The sequence below is a fragment of the Tamandua tetradactyla genome, chromosome 18 (genome assembly GCF_023851605.1).
Source record: "Tamandua tetradactyla isolate mTamTet1 chromosome 18, mTamTet1.pri, whole genome shotgun sequence".
Classification (NCBI taxonomy): Eukaryota; Metazoa; Chordata; class Mammalia; order Pilosa; family Myrmecophagidae; genus Tamandua; species Tamandua tetradactyla.
In genome coordinates this window covers 19,312,923-19,333,617 of record NC_135344.1, presented here as the reverse complement: position 1 = coordinate 19,333,617, position 20,695 = coordinate 19,312,923, and the positions used below count along the sequence as shown (strand labels likewise).

The window sequence follows — 20,695 nt, the reverse complement described above, 5'->3', positions numbered from 1 at the left end:
TTTAAAGCTGTTATGTACCCCAGAAAAGCTATGTTTTAATCCTGTTCCATTCTTGTGGGGGCAACCATTTCTTTTAATCCTGATTCCATACTGAAGGGTGGAAGCTTTTGATTATATTATCTCCGCAGAGATGCAACCTGCCCAATAGTGGGTTGACCTTTTGATTAGACAGAGATGTGACCCCTCCTCTTTAAAATGGGTCATCATTAGTTTACTGGAGTCCTTTAAAAGGGGGGAAACATTTTAAAGAAACCTCAGAGCCAATATAGATGCTTAGAGAACAGTTGCTTTAGAACTGACAGAGCCAACACGAGATCTATATGTTTGGAGATGCAAGACCCAGCAAATGTCGCCATGTACCTTCTCATGAGATGAAAAGCAAGCCAGAGTTGTGTCCCCGTGGAGTTAAGTAAAGGCCCACAGTTATCAAATTAGGAATTCCTGTAGGAAAAAAAGTTTCAAAGCAATGGAGCCCAGGACCAAGGGACTAGCAGATGCCAGCCAAGTGCCTTACCAGTTGACAGAAGTATTCCAGATGGCATTGGCCTTTCTTGAGTGAAGGTAACCTCTTATTGGTGCCTTAGTGTGAACATTTTCTTGGCATTAGAAGTGTAAACTTGTAACTTATTAAATTCCCTTTTTAAAAGCCATTCATTTCTGGTATATTGCTTTCCAGCAGCATTAGCAAACTAATACAACTTACTCCCAAATTCTGGGTTTTTGTAAACCAGAATGAAATAAGCTTGTAGGGCTGTTGTTAACCTGCTTGTTTTAAAACCTACATATTTATGTAATAAAGGTGAGGAAGTTGGATGCATGAAACTAATGCATTTTAACCTTTCTGATTATTTTAAGAAACTAAGCACTCTTCCATTTTGTAGCGTGTTTTAGTTTCTTTGGATGTTTAAGCAGATACCATGCAATGGGTAGGCTTAAGCCAATGGGAATTAATTAGCTCACAGTTTTGAGGGTAAGTGAACATCCACATGAAGTCATCATCAAGGCAAATCTTCCTAAAGACTGATATTCTGGGACTGGTTGCCAGTGATCCTTGGTCTTTGGCTCCTCTGCACATGGCAGCCTCTCCTGGCCTCTCCATTCTCCTCCAGGTTCCCTTAATTTTGCCTTCTTGCTTCCAGAGACTTTATCTATCTGTCTGAATTTCATTCCCCTTATAAAGGACTCCAGTAATAAGATGAAGACCCGTCTTCTGATCCAGGTGGGCCACACCTTAACTGAAATAACCTCATCAGAAAGCCCTACTACTTACATTAGGTTCACACTCACAAGAATGGATTAAGTTTAGGAACATGTTTTTCTGAGTACATACAGCTCTATGTACAGAGTTAAATAATTTGCTCAACAGAGAACTTGGGAAATTAGGCCTTGAAATTTAGTATATGTGAAAAATTCATTTAGACTAAAAGTGTAGACTATATTTTGTTTGCCTGGTATGTATTGCTATTTAGATTTAAAGGGAAGCTAGAAAAGTACAGGGACAAAACTAATGATTACTTTATTCCCTCAATAGTAGTTTTAAAGTGTGTGCTATTCTGCTTTGCTGTTAATTAGTTATGGCTGTGAAGTTGGAGAAAGAAAGGAAAAGGTAAGAAAATTAATAGGTCAACCCCCTAGATAGTTTATCACACTTATGTTTAGATACAGCATTATTGTTAGAATTCTTTTGTTTTATAATGTAAATGCAATAGAAGATGTAAGTGAAAGAAAAGCCGCTAATTTCGAAGAGCCATGGCAGTGTCAGCTCCATTATACCATCTTTTTCCTGTCCCCAGTTTTGACCCTCTGTCCCCTCAAACTTATATGTCTTGACAAACTTCTGTGTCTCTAGGATAGCTCATTTGAAAGATATTTCAAGGCTTGTTTGTAAACTCACTGCAATTATAGCTTTCCATCTCGGTAGAATGTCAAGTGTATTGAATTGCTTGTTCGTTTCTGACACTTGGTATTAAAAAACAACAGTGTGCTTTGAAGCTTTGGAGTAAGTCAGACCTGAGTTCTAAACTTCTTCTATGTTCATTGCTATTTACAGAATGGGGTGACCATAAGCTTGATTATCTAACTCTGCAAGCGTAAAGTAGTAATAGTAACGCTGTACCGTGTACTTCTAGATTCACATTTAAATCCTCAAACTCCTTGGTATTTTGCACTGAATATGGCAGCACAGGGACAGCTGGCCCGGTGGGCCATATCTTTTCTTTTCCCTTCCCCAGCCCCATTCACCACGGCCCACATGCCCAATGTCTACCCCTAGGACCTGTGGGTAAATACACATGTTGAAGAGGTCCACACCAGCCTGGAAACAGGCTTGTTGTCATTTGGGTGGGGAATTCAGAGTCTTACTTACTTAGTTTGGAGTAAAGCTGTAATGCAAGCCACATATGTAATTTCAAATTTTCTGGTAACCATAGTAGAAAAAATAGAAATAAACAGGTGAAATTAATTTTAATAATATATTTTATTTTCGCTTAATATATCAAAGTTATCTTCAGTTCTAAACATTATTAATTAGATAGTGTACCTTCTTTTTTAATAAGTCTTTGAAATCCAATGTATCCTTTACACTTAGAGAGCATCTCAGTTTGGACTCTCCACATTTCAGGTGCTCTGTAGCTACGTGTACCTGTGGCTGCTGAATGGACAATGCAGCTCTAGTAGACGGGAGCACAGCACAGGCTTAGTCTATAAAGAGGGCGTTTGACCCCTGGGACCGAAGGCATCCTCTTTACTACACAGTCCAGTAGCGTTTTTGTTGTTGAATTCATGCAGAAAATAATTGCACCTCTTTCTCTTTATATTTAGAGCTGGTGGCTATTTAAAAATAATACATACATATGTACATACATACACACATAAAACTAACTGGGAGGTACTTGTTAAGAGTCTTTTCATCTTCCGTTAAATTTGTCAGCTTCATTTTAATCTTTTTACTCACTATTGCTTTCCTTTGTTCTCAGGAGTGGTGGTGTTCTAGTAACTTTGTTTGCATAGAAGAATCACCTTTTCTCCCCTGAAATTGAGTTTTGCTTTTCCAAAAGCTGATGCTTCCGTTTTCCGTCTTATGTGATTACTGAAACAAATCTTCCTCTGTCTATTTCTGAAAAGTCTGTATACTGTACTGGATAATGCCTAGTGGATATTTTTTCCTTCCTAGAGGAACTTTTTTGAGTATGTCCTGTGTGATATTTGGGACATAATTATACTAAAAAAAAAAGATTTTTTATTGTGTATCTAGAATTTAAATTTAAGTGGATATCCTCTTTTAGCTGGTCATTCTATCTCAGGACTCTTTTACGGTCTCAAAAATCTAGGATTTTTAAGGAGCTTTTGTTTATATGGATTCTATCTATTGATTTTTATAACTTTAGAAATTTAATTTCTAATTAAATTCTGAGAGATGTTTTAATATATATTAATTCATTTAAAGATAATAGGCCCCATTACATGTTAATATAAATAACATTTTTTTTAAATAACTATTTTCTCAAACAAAAACAAATAGAAGAGTGTCATTGTTTTATATTTTTGCAAATCTTTTAATTTTTGGCTTAATAGAAGAGATCTTGATTCTCATATTTCATTCAATTTGTTGTGATATCACAAAAACATGTAGCATTTGGAAATCTCCACTGAGCACTTGTGAGAAAATGAGTGACAAGGCATATGACATCTTAATATTGTTTTGAAAATAGTTTTGACCAATCATGCTTCGAGTATCACTAGACTGGGAATAATTGACGTTGTAATTCTAGCCTATGCTTTGTAGATTATACATAATTTGAATCAAGGATGATCATTCTTTGTTTTAAGAAGGTCTAACGGATCATATAATAATTTATAAAAGACAAACTTTAAAATGATTGTTCAGATATGACAGCAATTCTTAAGTTATTTTTTTTTCAGTTTAAAATATTATTCAGTTTATACTCAGTCATCTAAGAAAATGACTGTTATAAAAATCAAGGTAACAGTGTCAACCTGTAAAATATATTGTCAGCTTTCTGTTTAGAATAAACTTTAATATTTAATGTTTTTATTGTAGAATTCAACAAGTATGTCACATAGTAGTTTCTTTAAAGGTGCTAATTGGATTGAGTTGGATATAATTTTGGACGTGTGTTTCTTTTCTAAGCAGAGTGCATACTGCCTGATATTGTGCTTGGGCAGTTTTCAAAAGAATTAGCATATTGAGAAGACTGGTCTGACTCTCATCTCATATAGAGATAGTGTAGATTCAGCAGTGGTTCAAATGAAGGAGTGACAGAGAAATAAAAATTGAAGGTAATTTCGTTAATTGTTTGGGCAACTGAGAAAATAAAAGTGCCATTCATTAACCACAACAGTGAGAATAAAAGGATGTGCCGATTTGAGTAAAGAGTGGTAAACTTGGACTGGAGATGGGATGCCATGTAATAGGATTGCAAATTGTTCACATGGTCAGCAGTATCAAGCACTGTATTGAGATTGAGGAATGACAACTGGTTCTTAAACTTAGAACTAAGAAATCCTGGTTAGCTTACAGAGAGTAATTTTGATAAATTGTTGAGTTTTTATCATTTCAGTTTTGGATTTGAGAGACATGAAGTGGAACAGTTGATGTTTTTTTGGCATGGGTAGGCTCTAGGAATCAAACCCGGGTCTCTGGCATGGCAGGCGAGAATTCTGCCACCAAGCCACCGTTGCCTGCCCAAGGACAGTTTTTTACTTGCCTGGAATCACACAAATCCAGAAGAACTAAACTTTCAGCTCTGCTTGTTGTTCTCCATTATCACTTACATGTGATGATTAAGCTAACTGGTAAAACTGAAAAGCCTACCCCAAGAGTACTCACCTCCTCAAAATCTCAACCTTATTTTAGAGATAAGTTTGTGTATTTTTAAGTATATGTTTGTATTTTCGGTAGGACACTGCCTTAGAGTTGAAAGGTGTGCATTCCCACCCTGCTGCTTGTCAAGCCTCTGGGGGCCCATTTCCTCCTCACTTAAATTTGGGAATTAAGCTGGATTATCTGCAAGGTTACGCTAAAATTGTGATGTTGTGCATCTATGACTTTTGTCTTTTCTTTTTTTTTTTTTTTTATTATAACAGGTTCACCAAGTTGAAGAGTCTTAACCTTTCCAATAATCGTTTAGGGGAGTTCCCATTAGCAGTGTGCAATATTCCAACACTGACAGAGTTGAACGTGTCCTGCAATGCCCTGAAGGTAGTTCCAGCAGCAGTCGGAGTTATGCACAAGTGGGTACTTGAAACTCCCCAATGGGGTGTCCATTTAATAGGGTAGCTTGGTAAATGGCCTCTCCGCATCAGGGTTGTAGCACAATACTAGTTTACTTTTGTTGGTCATATAAGTCTTGGCATTAGTCCCAAATCAAGAGGTCAAGCGCTGTGTGATCTGGGTGAAGAATTCATTTGTTTGCTGTGATGCTCTTTAGAATTTTGTAAAATTTTAAAATACCCTTTTTAGAACTGAAGATTCCAAGGGATGAATGACTCTAAACATAGAGAAGCAGGGAGTTACTGTCTCATATTTTGAATTGTGCTATATTCTATGATTTAGAAGTTAATTTAAAAAAATAAATAAGAAAAAATGGGTATTTGGGCTTGGCTCACATTGTTCCCATTTATGCTTACCCAAGTTAGAAAAATTGGTCATAATTTTCCTTTTTAATAAAAGATTAAGATGCTTATCTTTGACCATTATGTCTCCGGTCTGTTTTATCTCAGATCCTGCCCTTTATGCATTTTTCAAGGAATAGTACTTTTCTTTTTTCAGTAACGTGATCTATACTTATGTAACAGGCATGTTGATACTAAAGATGTAAAATTTACATGTTCTTTTATAATTCTTACATTTTCTTTTAACAGCTTACAGACATTTTTGTTAGATGGAAACTTTCTCCAGTCCCTTCCTGCTGAGTTGGAGCGCATGCACCAGCTTAGTTATCTTGGTCTTTCTTTCAATGAATTCACTGACATTCCAGAGGTATTGGAGAAATTGACTGCTGTGGATAAACTTTGTATGTCTGGAAACTGTGTGGAGACCCTCAGACTACAGGCTTGGAGAAAAATGCCTCACATTAAACATGTGGATCTAAGGTAACCATTTTTGGAAATTTCTCCCACTTGAGTGGTTGGCTTATATTCGGGTAGGTTATCACTCTTTTGGTGATATTCTGCTGCCGAGACAAATAGGCTGGTTAGTTGAAACTAGGGCCGATTTTTCTCTTTCTGCCCAGAGGAAAGAATAGGGTTAGCTCATATCTGCAACTTGTCAAAATTTTTCTTGTTAATGAACCCCATATTTCTTGAAGAGCTTACTCTGTTTTACAAGTTTGAGCCTAGTATTACTTTGCCTGTATAGATAGGGTCTATCTATTCAAGCAAAGAGCCTGAGGGAGCTATTTATAGTGAAGGAAAACCATAGCATAGAGAGGAAAATGGATATATTTCTCTTAGTTCTTTCTTTTCTGTGGCTTACCTGAGGCATTTGACATTATTGAGCACTTATTCACTTTAATTGTTTTGCCTTCCAATGGCTCCCATCGTATACTGTATTTATTAAGTTACATTTATTTATTTTGATTTCCTATCTCTTTATTAAGGTGAATCTGTCTTTAGTTCACAATTCTTTACAAAAATATAAAATCCTTAATCTCCCAGTACACCAGTTTGGCTAGAACCTTCACTCTGATTCCGTGAAAGAGCAGGGACCTCCTGTTTGAGTCGTGATTGCACTGAACTCCAACTGGAAAGCTTTAGTATAATCCTTCCCCATGAAAGATGTTTACTTATCATCTCTTAGTAGGTAAAAATTTCAGTTTTATTTTCTAATGCACAGAGAACCAGTAGGCATAAGAAGAAACTATTAAAACTTTCTGTTTTCAGGAGAAACAAGAGCCTGTCATAGTCTTGAGTTCATGCAAATCATGCAAAACATATGGGGCTTAGCCTTAACACTAACTTACCCAATTTGATGCTTTTCAACCAAACTACCCAGCCCTCCCCCGTCAGCAGGTAATTGATGGCCATATACCAGCCATATCAAGATATTTCATCTCTCTGTGACTCTGTTTTCTCATCTGTAAATTAAGACTAATTATAGAAACTGATGGGGTTGCGTACAGAATTGAGTGGACAAAATGGCTGGCACAAAATGTTACATATTTCTGTTATTACCTGAATGAGGACTCTTCTCTCTACTTATGGAGCCAGCTTACATGTTATTATTCTTTTTTTTTTAAACATAACAACATACAGAAACGAACACTCCTACCATATGATCATTCCATTTTCGGTATACAATCAATAACTCACAATATCATCACATAGCTGTACATTCATCACCGTGATCACCTCCCAGAATATCCACATCAATTCAGAAAAAGAAAAAGAAAAAAATTCATACATACCACACCTTCACCCCTCCCTCTCGCCGATAGCCAGCATTTCCATCTACCCAATACATTTTAGCCTTTGTTTCCCCTATTTTTTTTCTACACCCCTTATCACTCCCTTTCACTGATCACTAGCATTTCAGTCTACTAAATTTATTTCAACATTTGTTCCCCCTATTATTCACCCATTTCAATCCCTATGTTTTACTCATCTGTCCATACCATAGACTAAAGGAGCTCCAGCCACAAGGCCTTCACGATAACACAGCCACACTGTGAAAGCTACATCATTACACAATCATCTCCAAGAAACGTGGCCACTGGAGCACAGTTCCACACCCCCAGGCGCTTCCCTCCAGCCTTGCCAGTACACCCCAACTAAAAAAGTGATATCTGTATAATGTGTAAGAATAACCTCCAGGATAACCTCTTGACTCTGTTTGAAATCTCTCAGCCATTGACACTTTATTTTGTCTCATTTCTCTCTTCCCCTTTTGGTCTAGAAGATTTTTTTCAATCCCTTTATGCTGAGTCCCAGCTTATTGTAGGATTTCTGTCCCATGTTGCTAGGAAGGTTTATACCCCTGAGAGTCGTGTCCTACATAGAGAGCGGGAGGGCAGTGAGTTTGCTTGTTATGTTGGCTGAGAGAGGCCACATCTGAGCAACAAAAGAGGTTATCTGGAGGTGACTCTTAGGTCTAATTTTAAGTAGGCTTAGGCTATCCTTTGCGGGGGTGTTTCATGTGAACCAAGATTGAGGGCTTAGCCTATTGCTTTGGTTGTCTCCACTGCTTGTGAGACTATCAGGAATTCTACATATGGGGAAGTTGAAATTTCCTTCTTTCTTGCCATTCCCCCAAGGGGACTTTACAAATACTTTTTTATTCACTGTTCAAATCACTCTGGGATTTATCGGGGCATCACTCTGGACAAACTTACAAATTCTCGTGCCCTACTCAAGATTCCATGTACTTATGGTGTTCAGTTAAACTGTCCACATAAGTTATATTAGGAAATGTGCTAGTCAAATTATAAATTTTGTACCAAATAAACATTTTTTGCTTTAGTCTCAAACACAAGTTAAAATTTTAAGATATGAATTGCCATCTATTTTCAACACTCTGCAATATTGACATTCCTTTGTTCTTCCTCGTGCAAAAACATTTTTTAATTTGTACATTTAGTCAGGATCATTTTACACTCTAGGCATTCCTAGAGTATACCATCTTAGTCTTTATTGTCTATCTTTCCTTCTGATTTCATTTGTACCCCCAGCCTTCCTCCCTCTATCATTCTCACATTCAGCTTCATTCAGTATACTAACGTTATTATATTACAGTTAGGTAATATAGTGCTTTCCATGCCTGAAGTTTTACAATCAGTCCTGTTGTACAGTCTGTATCCTTTCAGCTCTAATTGCCCAGTACCTACCTTATTTCTATCTCCTGATGGTCTCTGTTCTTAGCTGAAATTCTCCAAGTTCATTCACTAATGTTAGTTTATATCAGTGAGACCATATGGTATGTGTCCTTTTATTTCTGGCTAATCTCACTCAGCATAGTGTCCTCAAGGTCTATCCATGTTGCTACATACTTTATAATTTTATTCTGTCTTACAGCTGCATAATATTCCATGGTATGTGTATACCAGAACTTGTTTAGCCACTCGTCTGTTGATGGACATTTGGGCTATTTCCATCTCTTGGCAATTATAAATAATGCTGCTGTAAACATTGGTGTGCAAATGTCCGTTTGTGTCCTTGCCCTTATGTCCTCTGAGTAGATACCTAGCAATGGTATTGCCAGATCATATTACTTATCATTCTTGGGCATCTTTACACCTCTGTGTCAAAGGTGGTTCCCTTGCTTCACTACCTATGTTCCTCTCTGCTGATAGCTGTAGAACTTCATCAGGCATGTTCAGTTTTATCAGTATAAAATAGCATCATCTCCCACCCCCATCTTCTTCTCCAATCATATGATTTGGCCTTACTTTCCAGTCCCATAAAGAATTGCTAGGCTTTACCTTAACTCAACTAAAGGAATCAGGCTTGTCCCAACTGAAGAAGTGTTAGCAATTTGAAGACCTTGAATTCTTAACTTGGTTATAAAAATATAAAAATGACTACAATATTTCTGACTTAGAAAAATTTTTGGAATGTGACAAGATAGGAAACTGAAGACTGTTAACTTTCCTTCTGAATTGTTAACATTATTGGCCTCTGAGTCATCTGGATTTAGAAAATCTCTCATCTTCACAATTTAGACCTTTTGTTCAGGGACCAAGTAGCATAACTTTGGTAGAGCCAAGGATGGTGGGTTACACAGACCTTGATCCAAGCCTAAGATGATATCTGAGTTAATTTGGTGCATAGGAGACATCATTTCTCTTGCTCTTTCTTCTACATATACAATCAATCTACTATGTCTAGAAGTTCCTATCCTTGTTAAGAACTTTATAAATCTTCATGTTGCTGGTTCTAACTTGTATAATTTTAGATGACATCAGTTATTGGATATTTAAGTACCACAGTAGACATTGGACAATCTGTAATTGTTGCATGCCCGTGAGTATGTAACTGCTTTCCTTGAGGCCACTGAACCAAGGAAGGAAAATCTGGTGAGATTTGCTTGTAGTTCTGCCTATAATTATTAAATTGGTCTTAGTCCAAGGGGAGTGTCACTTATTTTCTCTAAGCAAATGACAGATTTTATTGATTATTTGAGCTTTTCATTCCTTCAGAAAGAAATGTTATATCAGTGTGATTAATTTCCTTTAATCTTATTTTCTTCCTCATGATGGTGTTCTTTGATTGTAGCATTTTTTCTATGATATGATTAATAATTTCTCCTTAACTTCCTCTCTGTCTAAAATATGAATGTTACCCACATATCTCCCCTTAACACTTCTTTTCTCTCTACATTTTCTACCTTGGTGGTTGCAGGTACTCTTGTGGCTTCATCTTTCTCCTTTCACTTCTATGTTAATTATTCCCCAGTCTTTCTCTAACCCTCATTTCTCTTCTTGGAGACTAGTTTCACTATAGCTGCCAACTGAGTAATTTCACCCCAGCTACCTCTGTTGACACAGTTAACCAAATAAATGTGAAACAGAGTTCACTTTCTTTTTTTACTCAACCAACTCTTTCCCCTGCCTTCCTATTTTCATTTATGGCAGTATCACATCATTGGCCTCCTAGACTCAAAACTTTTGGTGGTGTTTTTCTTTTTACATCTCTTTCCAATCCTAGCTTAATTTCTAGTCTACACCAGATTGTATTAGTTCTTCTTTCACATTAGTTTCTCTCTTTCATCCCTTCCATTTTCTTCTCACTGCTACTGTTGCCTCCTAGCTGAGTAACCTGCTTCCATTGTGCAACCCTCTCAAGCAGGCAGTCTTGTTCAGAGCCCTTAGTTCTCTAATTCAGGGCATTCAGGGTCTCATATCAGGTTTCAGCCCACTAGCTTGTGAGTCCCTTGAGGATGCGGCTCTTTATCTCAGAGCTGTTCAAAGTGTGGTCCACCAACTGTGCTGACAAGCTGACTGTTTGCTACTGTTCCAAAGTGAGATATGTATGGAAATAGAGATGAGTCTTCTAGAAATGTGTAGCAATTTGACATTGTCAGTGTCCAGGTGCTTCAGAAGTGGACTTACCTCATTGAACAAAGAATAGACTACTGTTGGTATTGAACTTCCATGGTGACTCATATGTGATGTGCGTGAGCTGCGACTGGTCATGTGCACTAGGACTGTACAGCAGTCTGTGGTGGGTTAGAAAGTAGGTCCTTCACCACGGACCATTTGAGAAGCACTGCACTTAATTATCTTTGAGCCCTAATGTTATCACCTAATAGGTACATTATTAGGTACCTATGAATAGGTACACTACATGATAAAGATTTATTTTCTAAATTAACAAACCCACCTTTCTAGTCATATTCTCATTACTCTCACATGCTCTGTACTCCTGGAGTACCCGTGCATGAAACACACGTATGCTTTTCTCCTCAATCTTGTCATTCTGTAGCCTCTCTGTGCCATTTTCTTCTTCCATTTACATCCGTTGAATTCTCCCTAGCCTTTGGTTTTCAGATAAGATGCTTCCTCTTTCATAGCATCTTTTCTGACCATTCTTTGTGATTTATGCATCATTTCTGGCACCTACTACGTATTTGCAACCTGATACTGTATTCTTTAAAGCGTATCTGATTTCCCTTGCTAAATTACAAACTCAGTTCACAAATGCCATGTTTTATTCATCTTTATAACCACAGAGCCATAAGTGGTTATCATCATCCATCATCATCACCATAGCCCTTCTCAGTTTTCAGACTACCAGCACATATATTATTCATTTGATCTTTTTAACTGTCCTCTAGGGCAAAGATTTTACAGATTGGAATCAGATTTAAAGAGATGTTAGATGACTCACTCAGGGTCATATATGCAAAGTGCTAAGCAGCAAACTGGGACTCGAACATGATGCCCTTTCACACTGCCCATTTATACATAAGTAGATGCTCAGTAAATATTTATGAAATTAACTGGCTATATTACCTGAGGAGATTATTGGAAGGGAATTTTCACCACATTTTGCCTCTTAATAAGTTCATCCTAAATAAGTATATTGTTGTGGGAGCCTGAAAACTTGTGTTATTTGAATCATGGTGAGACTTGGCAATTTAAGCTAAATAGTTGGATTGTAGACTTTCTTTCCACTATAGATTTTCTTTTGTCTCTCCCTTTTAGTAACCCTTTTATTATTGTAGTCTTAATTTGGTGAAATTGGAGGGGGCTGTTGCAAATGAATTGAATAATTCCACATTATGAAGGTGATTTCAGATGTAGAGAGGGGAGGACACTGCGTGCTTTTTCAGTTCTTGCAGTCTGGTGCAGCCGAAATGAGATTTGATTTTTCTTTCCAATTCTATGTACAAATGCTAGTAATCTATTGAGCATTTGGAGATAGCCAAATTGCTGGGTTGGGGCCAGTTTTTACATCTTGCAACCTGCAATAAAAAGAGAAAAGTAAAAAAAAAAAAAAAATCCTCATGGCAGGGTATGCATGGAACAAAGCGAAGCATAGCTGGAGCTGCGACCACTCCCTCTGTCCTTGGTGTCTCATATTCATTCTGAAGGAACTGAGAACTTAATCTTCCAAAATGTCAAAAAGCCCGTCATATGTCCCACCTCCCACCCCAGCTCCTGCAGCAGAAATGGCCAGCACACCAAGGTTTGTGGGATGCAATCCATAGTCATCTCCCCTCAGTAACTACAGGCTGGTAGGGAACCTGGGCGCCAACAACAGGGTCACTGCATCCTCTGGTATTATGATTCCGAAACCACCAAAGCCACCAGATAAACCACTGTGCCCTACATGAGGTTCAGCAGAAAGGTCTGGGACCAAGTAAAGGCTTCCAACCCTGACCTAAAGTTTGGAAAATTGGCAAGATTATTGGAGGCATGTGGCAAGATCTCACTGATGAAGAGAAATCAAAGTATTTAAATGAATACAAAGCAGAAAAGATAGAGTACAATGAATCTATGAAGGCCTATTGTAATTCCCCCACATAGCTTGCTTACATAAATGCAAAAATTCATGCGGAAGCTACTTTAGAGGAAGGAAGTCGACAGAGACATCTCACATGGAGAAAGGAGAACCTTACATCAGCATTCAGCCTGCTGAAGATGATTATGATGACGGCTTTTCAGTGAAGCATGCAGCCACCGCCTGTTTCCAGAGAAACCTCCGTATCAGTGAAATCCTTGGTGAGACTGTGGTGCCAGATCTTTGGCCAGTTGTCCCAATAGCTAGAATACAGGTCCTCAAGCAACAGGTCCAGTTCTTAATGATTCATCAGCGAAAACGAGAAGCTCAGCTTCTTCAAATAGAGGAGTGACGCCAGGAAAAGAAGAGGAGATTCCTAGAAAGCACAGATCCATTTAACAATGAACTTCAAAGGTTGTGAGGTCTGAAGGTAGAAGTGGTTATGGAGAAAATTGCAGCTGAAATTGCACAGGAGTGGAGCAGGCCTGCAAAAGGCAGGAGGAAAGGAGGAAAGAGAAGGAAGGCAGAACAAGCTGGACGCAGTCAGCTGTTCCTGAGGAGCAGTATTAGAACAAGCAGCTAATAAATTGAAGAACAGAGGGAAGAGGCGAGCATTCCCAGGGAGACAGAGGAGGCACGCCTTGAAAAAACAACAAAAGGCCAACAGAATGGCGAAAGAGGCACATCTGCTGAGGACAAGGAGAGTGGGCAGGAGGGGGTCCACAGCACAGCAGAGGAAAGAACTAGTGATGGTAACACTGGCTCAGAGGGCAGCAGCCAACAGTGGAGGAGCCACCAACAGGTCCCATACCAGAAAAGGGCAAAAAAAGAATAAATGTTGCCTTGTTTGATGTGTTCTAAATACTTTTTAAAATGAAATAATGCTTTCTGGAGTTTAAAAAAGAAAATCTTCGGGACCTTTGGAGAGGCCATATGCTGTGTTTGCATATTGACATGTTAACTTTTTGTGGTCGCTCATCTTTGGTTTCAGTGGCTTTATGATTTTTCTATTAATAATACAGATACCATACTTTTATTTTATTTTTTAAAGAGCATAAATTCACTAAAGGACCCCTGCTTTCTTCACAAGTCTGTCCTTAACATTTATGCTCTTTTAGTCGAGGGCATGATCTTAACAGTTTGTTGTCTTTGTAATAAGTAGAAGTTTTTGCATTTCTTTCTTTTTAAAGGTGTTAGGCATAGCCTAGCAAACCAGGTATTGAAGTTATCTCTACTTCTCCCTTTTGAACTGATCTTGTCTTTGGTGTGTTGTTGATAGTCCCAGTCCCGGTTACCTTTTCCTTATTTTACTTTTAGCCTTTGCTTGAATCTTCCTCCCCAACCCCCCCTTTATTTTTTTTTATTCATACACCGTACAATCCATCCAAAGTGTACATCAGTGACTCTCAGTATAATCACAGAGTTGTGCATTCATCACCAAAATCAATATGAGAATGTTCTTATTGCTCCAAAAAAAAAAATCCATACCCCTTATGCATCCCTATTATTGACACTTAGCTCTGGTATAGTATCTTTGTTACAACTGATGCAAGAATACTACATTGCTACTATTGACTATAGTCCATGGTTTGTATTAGTTATATTTTTTCCCCATACCATCCTATTATTCACATTCTGTAATTGTGACCCTACATTTATGTGTTCTAATTCGTATAAGAACATTCTTATATTTGTACAATTAACCACCGTCATCACCCACAGCAGGATTCACTAGCTAATGCAGTCCTATGTTTTATCCTCTAGCTTTCCTTCTAGTGACATATACAACCCTAATCTGCCCTTTTCAACCATAATCAAACCCATATTTCAGCACTGTTTTTGCCCTTATGGTAATGTGCTGCCATCACTATTATCCATTTCCAAACATTTGCAATTTACCTTACTAAAAATTCTGTACAAGTTAAGCATCAACTGCCTATTTTCCACCCTCTTTCTGTCTTTTTGTAACCTATACTCTAGATTTTGGCTCCAAGTGTCTGTTCATTATAGTTAGTTCATATTAGTGAGAACACACATTTGTCCTTTTGTGTCTGGCTTATTTCACTCAACATAATGTCCTTAAGATTCATCCATGTTGTCACATGTATCAGGACTTCTTTCTTATTACATGTAAATATATTTCGTTGAATGTACATCCCACATTTTGTTTATCCATTCATCAGTTGATGGACATTTGGGTTGTTTCCGTCTTTTGGCACTTGTGAATAATGCCACTATGAATGTTAGTGTGCAGATGTCCATTTGCATCTCTGCTTTGGGTTCTTCTGAGTATATACCTATTAGTGTAGTTGCCCAGATCATATGGCAATTCTGTACTTGAGCTTCCTGAGGAACTGCCAAACTGTCTTCTATAGCGGCTGCCCCACTCAACATTCCCATCAGCAGAGAATAAGTATTCCAGTTTCTCTACATCTTCTCCAACACCTGTAGTTTTCTCTCTCTCTCTTTTTTGATGATTGCTATTCTAGTAGGTGTGAAATATCTCATTGTGGCTTTGATTTGCATTTCCCTAATAGCTAGTGATTTTGAGCATCTTTTCATGTGCTTTTTAGCCATTTGTATTTTCTCTTTGGAAAAGTGTCTATGTCTTTTGCCCATTTATAAATTGTTTCTTTGTCTTTTTATTTGTTGAGTTATAGAATTTCTTTATACAGTTTGGATAGTAAACTCTTATTGGGTAGGTATTTTCCAAATATTTTCTCCCATTGAGTAGGCTGCCTTTTCACTTTCTTGACAAAGTACTTTGAAGCAGATAAATATTCAATTTTGAGGAAGTCCCATTTATCTACTTCTTCTTTCATTGTTGTGCTTTAGTGTAAGGTCTAAGGAACCACCTCCTACCACCAGTTTTAGAAGATGCTTCCTTACATTATCTTCTAGGAGTTTTATGGTTCTAGCTCTTATATTTAGATGTTCAATCCATTTTGAGTTAATTTTTTGTTTTTAAATTGTGAAAAATAAAATAAAAAAATTTCAAAGTTCATTTTAACAAATAGTTATATAATAGATGTTAAAGTTTGGTATGGTTTATTACACCTCCACAATTTTTTATTTTTTCTTCTAGTTGCTTCAAAACACTGGAGACCAAAAGAAATATCAATGTATTGATTCAGCAGTCATATTAACTTATTAAATCCTATCTTCTCTATTATACTCTTCCTACTCTTTTCTTTTTTCGTGCAAAAATAACATTTCTACAAAAAAGCAACAAATTTCAAAGTACATTGTAACAATTAACTGTAGAACAGATTTCAGAGTATGATATGGGTTACAATTCCACAATTTTAGGTTTTTATTTCTAGCTGTTCTAAGGTACTGGAGACTGTAAGAAATATCAGTGAACTGATTCAGTACTCATACTCATTTTTTAAACCGACCTACTCTGTACAACTCCACCATCACCTTTGGTCTTTCTCCCACTCTTTAGGGGTATTTGGGCTATGCCCATTCTAACTTTTTCATGTTGGAAGGGACTGTCGATAATGTGGGATGGGGGATGGAACTAACTGATGTGCTGGAAAGGCTGGCCTATCTTTATTTCTGGACTTTATTTCCAGGGACCCATCTGGAGGTTGTAGGTTTCTAGAAAGTTGCCCTAGTGCATGGAACCTTTGTAGTATCTTATATACTACCCTAGGCATTCTTTAGGATTGGCAGGAATGGTTTTGGTTGGGGGATGGCAAGTTATAATAGTAGCAATTTCTAACTGAAGCTTGTGTAACCTCCAGAGTAGCCTCTCAACTCTATTTGAACTCTCTTAGCCACTGATACCTTATTTGTTCCATTTTTTTTCTCCCCTTTTGGTCAGGATGGCATTGTTGATCCCACAGTGCCAGGGCTAGACTCATCCCTAGGGGTCGTCTCCCACATTGGCAGGGAGACTTTCATCCCTGGGTGTCATACCCCACATAGGGGGGCAGGCAATGGCTTCATGTGCAGAGTTAGGCTTAGAGAGAGAGAGGCCACATTTAAGCAACAAAAGAGGTCCTTCAGAAGTAACTCTTAGGCATACCTATAGGTAGACTAAGCTTCTCCACTACATACATAAACTTCACAAAAGCAAACCTCAAGACCAAGGGCTTGGTCTATTGATTTGGGTGTCACTAATGTTTGGCACAGTATACTGGGTTTCCCCGGGGGTAAAGTTTAATAGTGCCATAATTTTTCTCCCATCCGTCAAGGGACTTTGCCAATACTGTTTGATTGTCTGCTTAATATACTCTGGGGTGTATATAGGCATTACATTAAGCTATACAGGATTAAAGACTCTCATTCTTATTCTGGGCTCCTTATGTTTGGATTGTTTAAATAATCTATTAAGATAAGTTGATTTATATTATATGCTACAGAAAATTTAGGTTCTGGGCACAATAAACCTTTCTTCCTTTGGTCTCAAAGAGTAGGTGAAGTTCTAAAAAATAGGCAATGTCTTCCTTACCCCAACTCGATTGGTTTCATCCTGATCTCTAAAGACCAGGTTATAATATATAAAACAGCCCCTCAAAATCCAGAAATGATAATTACCACTCCAGACTAAATGTGACTCCTATAATAGCTTATAATCTAGACCCCAGTTTTCTTATAAGTATTTTCTAAATGAGATCATACAATATTTGCTCTTTTGTTTCTGGCATATTTTACCTCACCAAATGTAGGTTGCACAAATATTTATGATTGTTATTCCTTCTTGGTGGATTGTGCCTTTTATTAATATATAATGTCCTTCTTTGTCTTTTTTTTTTTAACTTTTTTTATTAATTAAAAAAATTAAACAAAACATTAAGATATCATTCCATTTTACATATACAATCAGTAATTCTTAATATCGTCACATAGTTGCATATTCATCATTTCTTAGAACATTTGCATCAATTTAGAAAAAGAAATAAAAAGACAACAGAAAAAGAAATAAAACGATAATAGAGAAAAAAAAGATTATACATACCATACCCCTTACCCCTCGCTTTCATTTACCACTAGCATTTCAAACTAAATTTATTTTAACATTTGTTCCCCCTATTATTTACTTTTATTCCATATGTTCTACTCTTCTGTTGATATAGTAGCTAAAAGGAGCATCAGACACAAAGGTTTTCACATTTCACAGAGTCTCATTGTGAAAGCTCTATCATTGTTCAATCATCATCAAGAAACATGGCTACTGGAACACAGCTCCACATTTTCAGGCAGTTCCCTCCAGCCTCTCTGCTACATCTTGAACAACAAGGTGATATCTACTTAATGCATAAGAATAACCGCCAGGATAACCTCTCAACTCTGTTTGGAATCTCTCAGCCATTGACACTTTGTCTCATTTCACTCTTCCCCCTTTGGTCGAGAAGGTTCTCTCAATCCCTTGATGTTAATTCTCAGCTCATTCTAGGGTTTTTCTCAGTCCCTTGATGCTGAGTCTCAGGTCATTCCAGGATCTCTGTCCCACATTGCCAGGAAGGTCCACACCCCTGGGAGTCATGTCCCACGCAGAGAAGGGGAGGGTGGTGAGACTGTTCGTCATGTTGGCTGGAGAGACAGGCCACATCTGAGCAACAAAAGAGGCTCTCTTGGGGGTGATTCTTAGGCCTAAATTTTAAGTAGACTTGACATATCCTTTGTGGGGTTAAGTTTCATATGAACAACCCCCAAGACCGGGGGCTCAGCCTATAGCTTTGGTTGTCTACACTGCTTGTGAGAATATCAAGAATTCAACTTGGGGAAGTTGAATTTCTCCCCACTCTCACCATTCCCCGAAGGGGGCTTGCAAACACTTTTCTAGTCACTGATCAAATCACTCTGGGATTCATCCGGGCATCACTTTGGACAAACTAACAAAATCTCATGTCCTACCTGAGATTCCAAGTACTTATGACATTCAATCAAACTATCTACATGAGTTATATTAGGAAATGCTCTAGTCAAAATATAAATTTTGTAACAAACATTTTTTGCTTTAGTCTCACACATAAGGTGACATTTTAAAGTATTAATTATCATCTATTTTCAGCACCCTGCAATAATGACATTCCTTTGTTCTTCCTCATGCAAAAACATTTTTAAAATTTGTACATTGTACATTTCACTATTATTATACATGCTAGGCATTCCTAGATTATACCATCTCGATCTTTACCATCTATCTTTCTTTCTGATTTCATTTATGTCCCCAGCCCTCCTCCCTCTATCATTCTCACATGCAGCTTCATTCAGTGTTTTAACATAATTACATTACAGTTAGGTAGTATTGTGCTGTCCATTTCTGAGTTTTTATATTCAGTCCTATTGCACAATCCGTATCCCTTCAACTCCAATTACCCAATATCTCACCCTATTTCTATCTCCTGATGGTCTCTGTTACCAAGAAAATATTCCAAGTTTATTCACCAATGTCAGTTCATATCAGTGAGACCATACAGTATTTGTTCTTTTGTTCCTGGCTAATCACACTCAGCATAATGTCCTTAAGGTCCATTCATGTTGTTACATACTTTGTAACTTTATTCTGTCTTACAGCTGCATAATATTCCGTCTTATGTAAATGTCACAGATTGTTTAGTCAGCTTTCTGTTGATGGACATTTTGGCTGTTTCCATCTCTTGGTAATTGTTAATAATGCTGCTATAAACATTGGTGTGTAAATGTCCATTTGTGTCCTTGGCCTCGTATCCTTTGAGTAGAGACAGCATATAGATGGGTCCTGTTTTTTAATCCATTCTGCCAGACTATGTCTTTTGATTGGAGAGTTTAATCCATTAACATTCAGTGTTATTACTGCATGGGTAGTACTTTCTTCTGCTATTTTGCCTTCTGGATTTTATATGTCATATCTGATTTTCCTTCTTTTTACCTTTACTCATAGTCTTCCTTACTACACTCTTCTCCACACCTCTCTCTTCTGTCTTAGTATCTGTCTCTAGTGTTCCCTTTAGTATTTCTTGTAGAGCTGGTCTCTGGGTCACAAATTCTTTCAGTGATTTTTTGTCTGAAAATGTTTTAATTTTTCCCTCATTTTTGAAGGACAGTTTTGCTGGATATAGAATTCTTGGTTGGCAGTTTTTCTCTTTTAATAATTTAAATATATTATCCCACTGTCTTCTCGCCTCCATGGTTTCTGCTGAGAGATCTGCGCATAGTCTTATTGGGCTTCCCTTGTATGTGATGGGTTGCTTTTCTCTTGCTGCTTTCAAGATCCTCTCTTTCTCTTTGACCTCTGACATTCTGATTATTAAATGTCTTGGAGTATGTCTATTTGGATCTATTCTCTTTGGGGTACGCTGTACTTCTTGGATCTGTAATTTTAAGTCTTTCATAAGAGTTGGGAAATTTTCAGTGATAATTTCCTCCATTAGTTTTTCTCCTCCTTTTCCCTTCTCTTCTTCTTCTGGGACACCCACAACACATATATTCATGCACTTCATATTGTCTTTCAATTCCCTGAGTCCCTGCTCATATTTTTCCATTGTTTTTCCTATAGTTTCTGTTTCTTGTCGGATTTCAGATGTTCCATCCTCCAGTTTTGAAATCCTATGTTCTGTCTCTCGAAATCTACCGTTGTAGGTTTCCATTGTTTTTTCATCTCTTCTACTGTGTCTTTCATTCCCATAAGTTCTGTGATTTGTTTTTTCAGACTTTCAGTTTCTTCTTTTTGTTCTTTCCTTGCCTTCTTTATATCCTCCCTCAATTCATTGATTTGGTTTTTGATGAGGTTTTCCATGTCTGT

At 37.5% G+C, this 20,695-nt stretch overlaps 1 protein-coding gene and 1 pseudogene across 1 annotated transcript in view; both read left to right on the top strand.

Annotated features, from left to right (window-relative positions):
* Positions 1-20,695, top strand: part of PHLPP1 (PH domain and leucine rich repeat protein phosphatase 1) — a 268,194-nt gene that overhangs the window by 176,283 nt on the left and 71,216 nt on the right. Inside the window, exons 5-6 of the mRNA XM_077135308.1 lie at positions 5,107-5,253; positions 5,884-6,114. Of these exons, the coding sequence (XP_076991423.1) occupies positions 5,107-5,253; positions 5,884-6,114 (378 nt within the window). The remainder of the gene's footprint in view (positions 1-5,106; positions 5,254-5,883; positions 6,115-20,695) is intronic.
* On the top strand, positions 6,133-17,651 carry LOC143661988 (SWI/SNF-related matrix-associated actin-dependent regulator of chromatin subfamily E member 1 pseudogene; annotated as a pseudogene).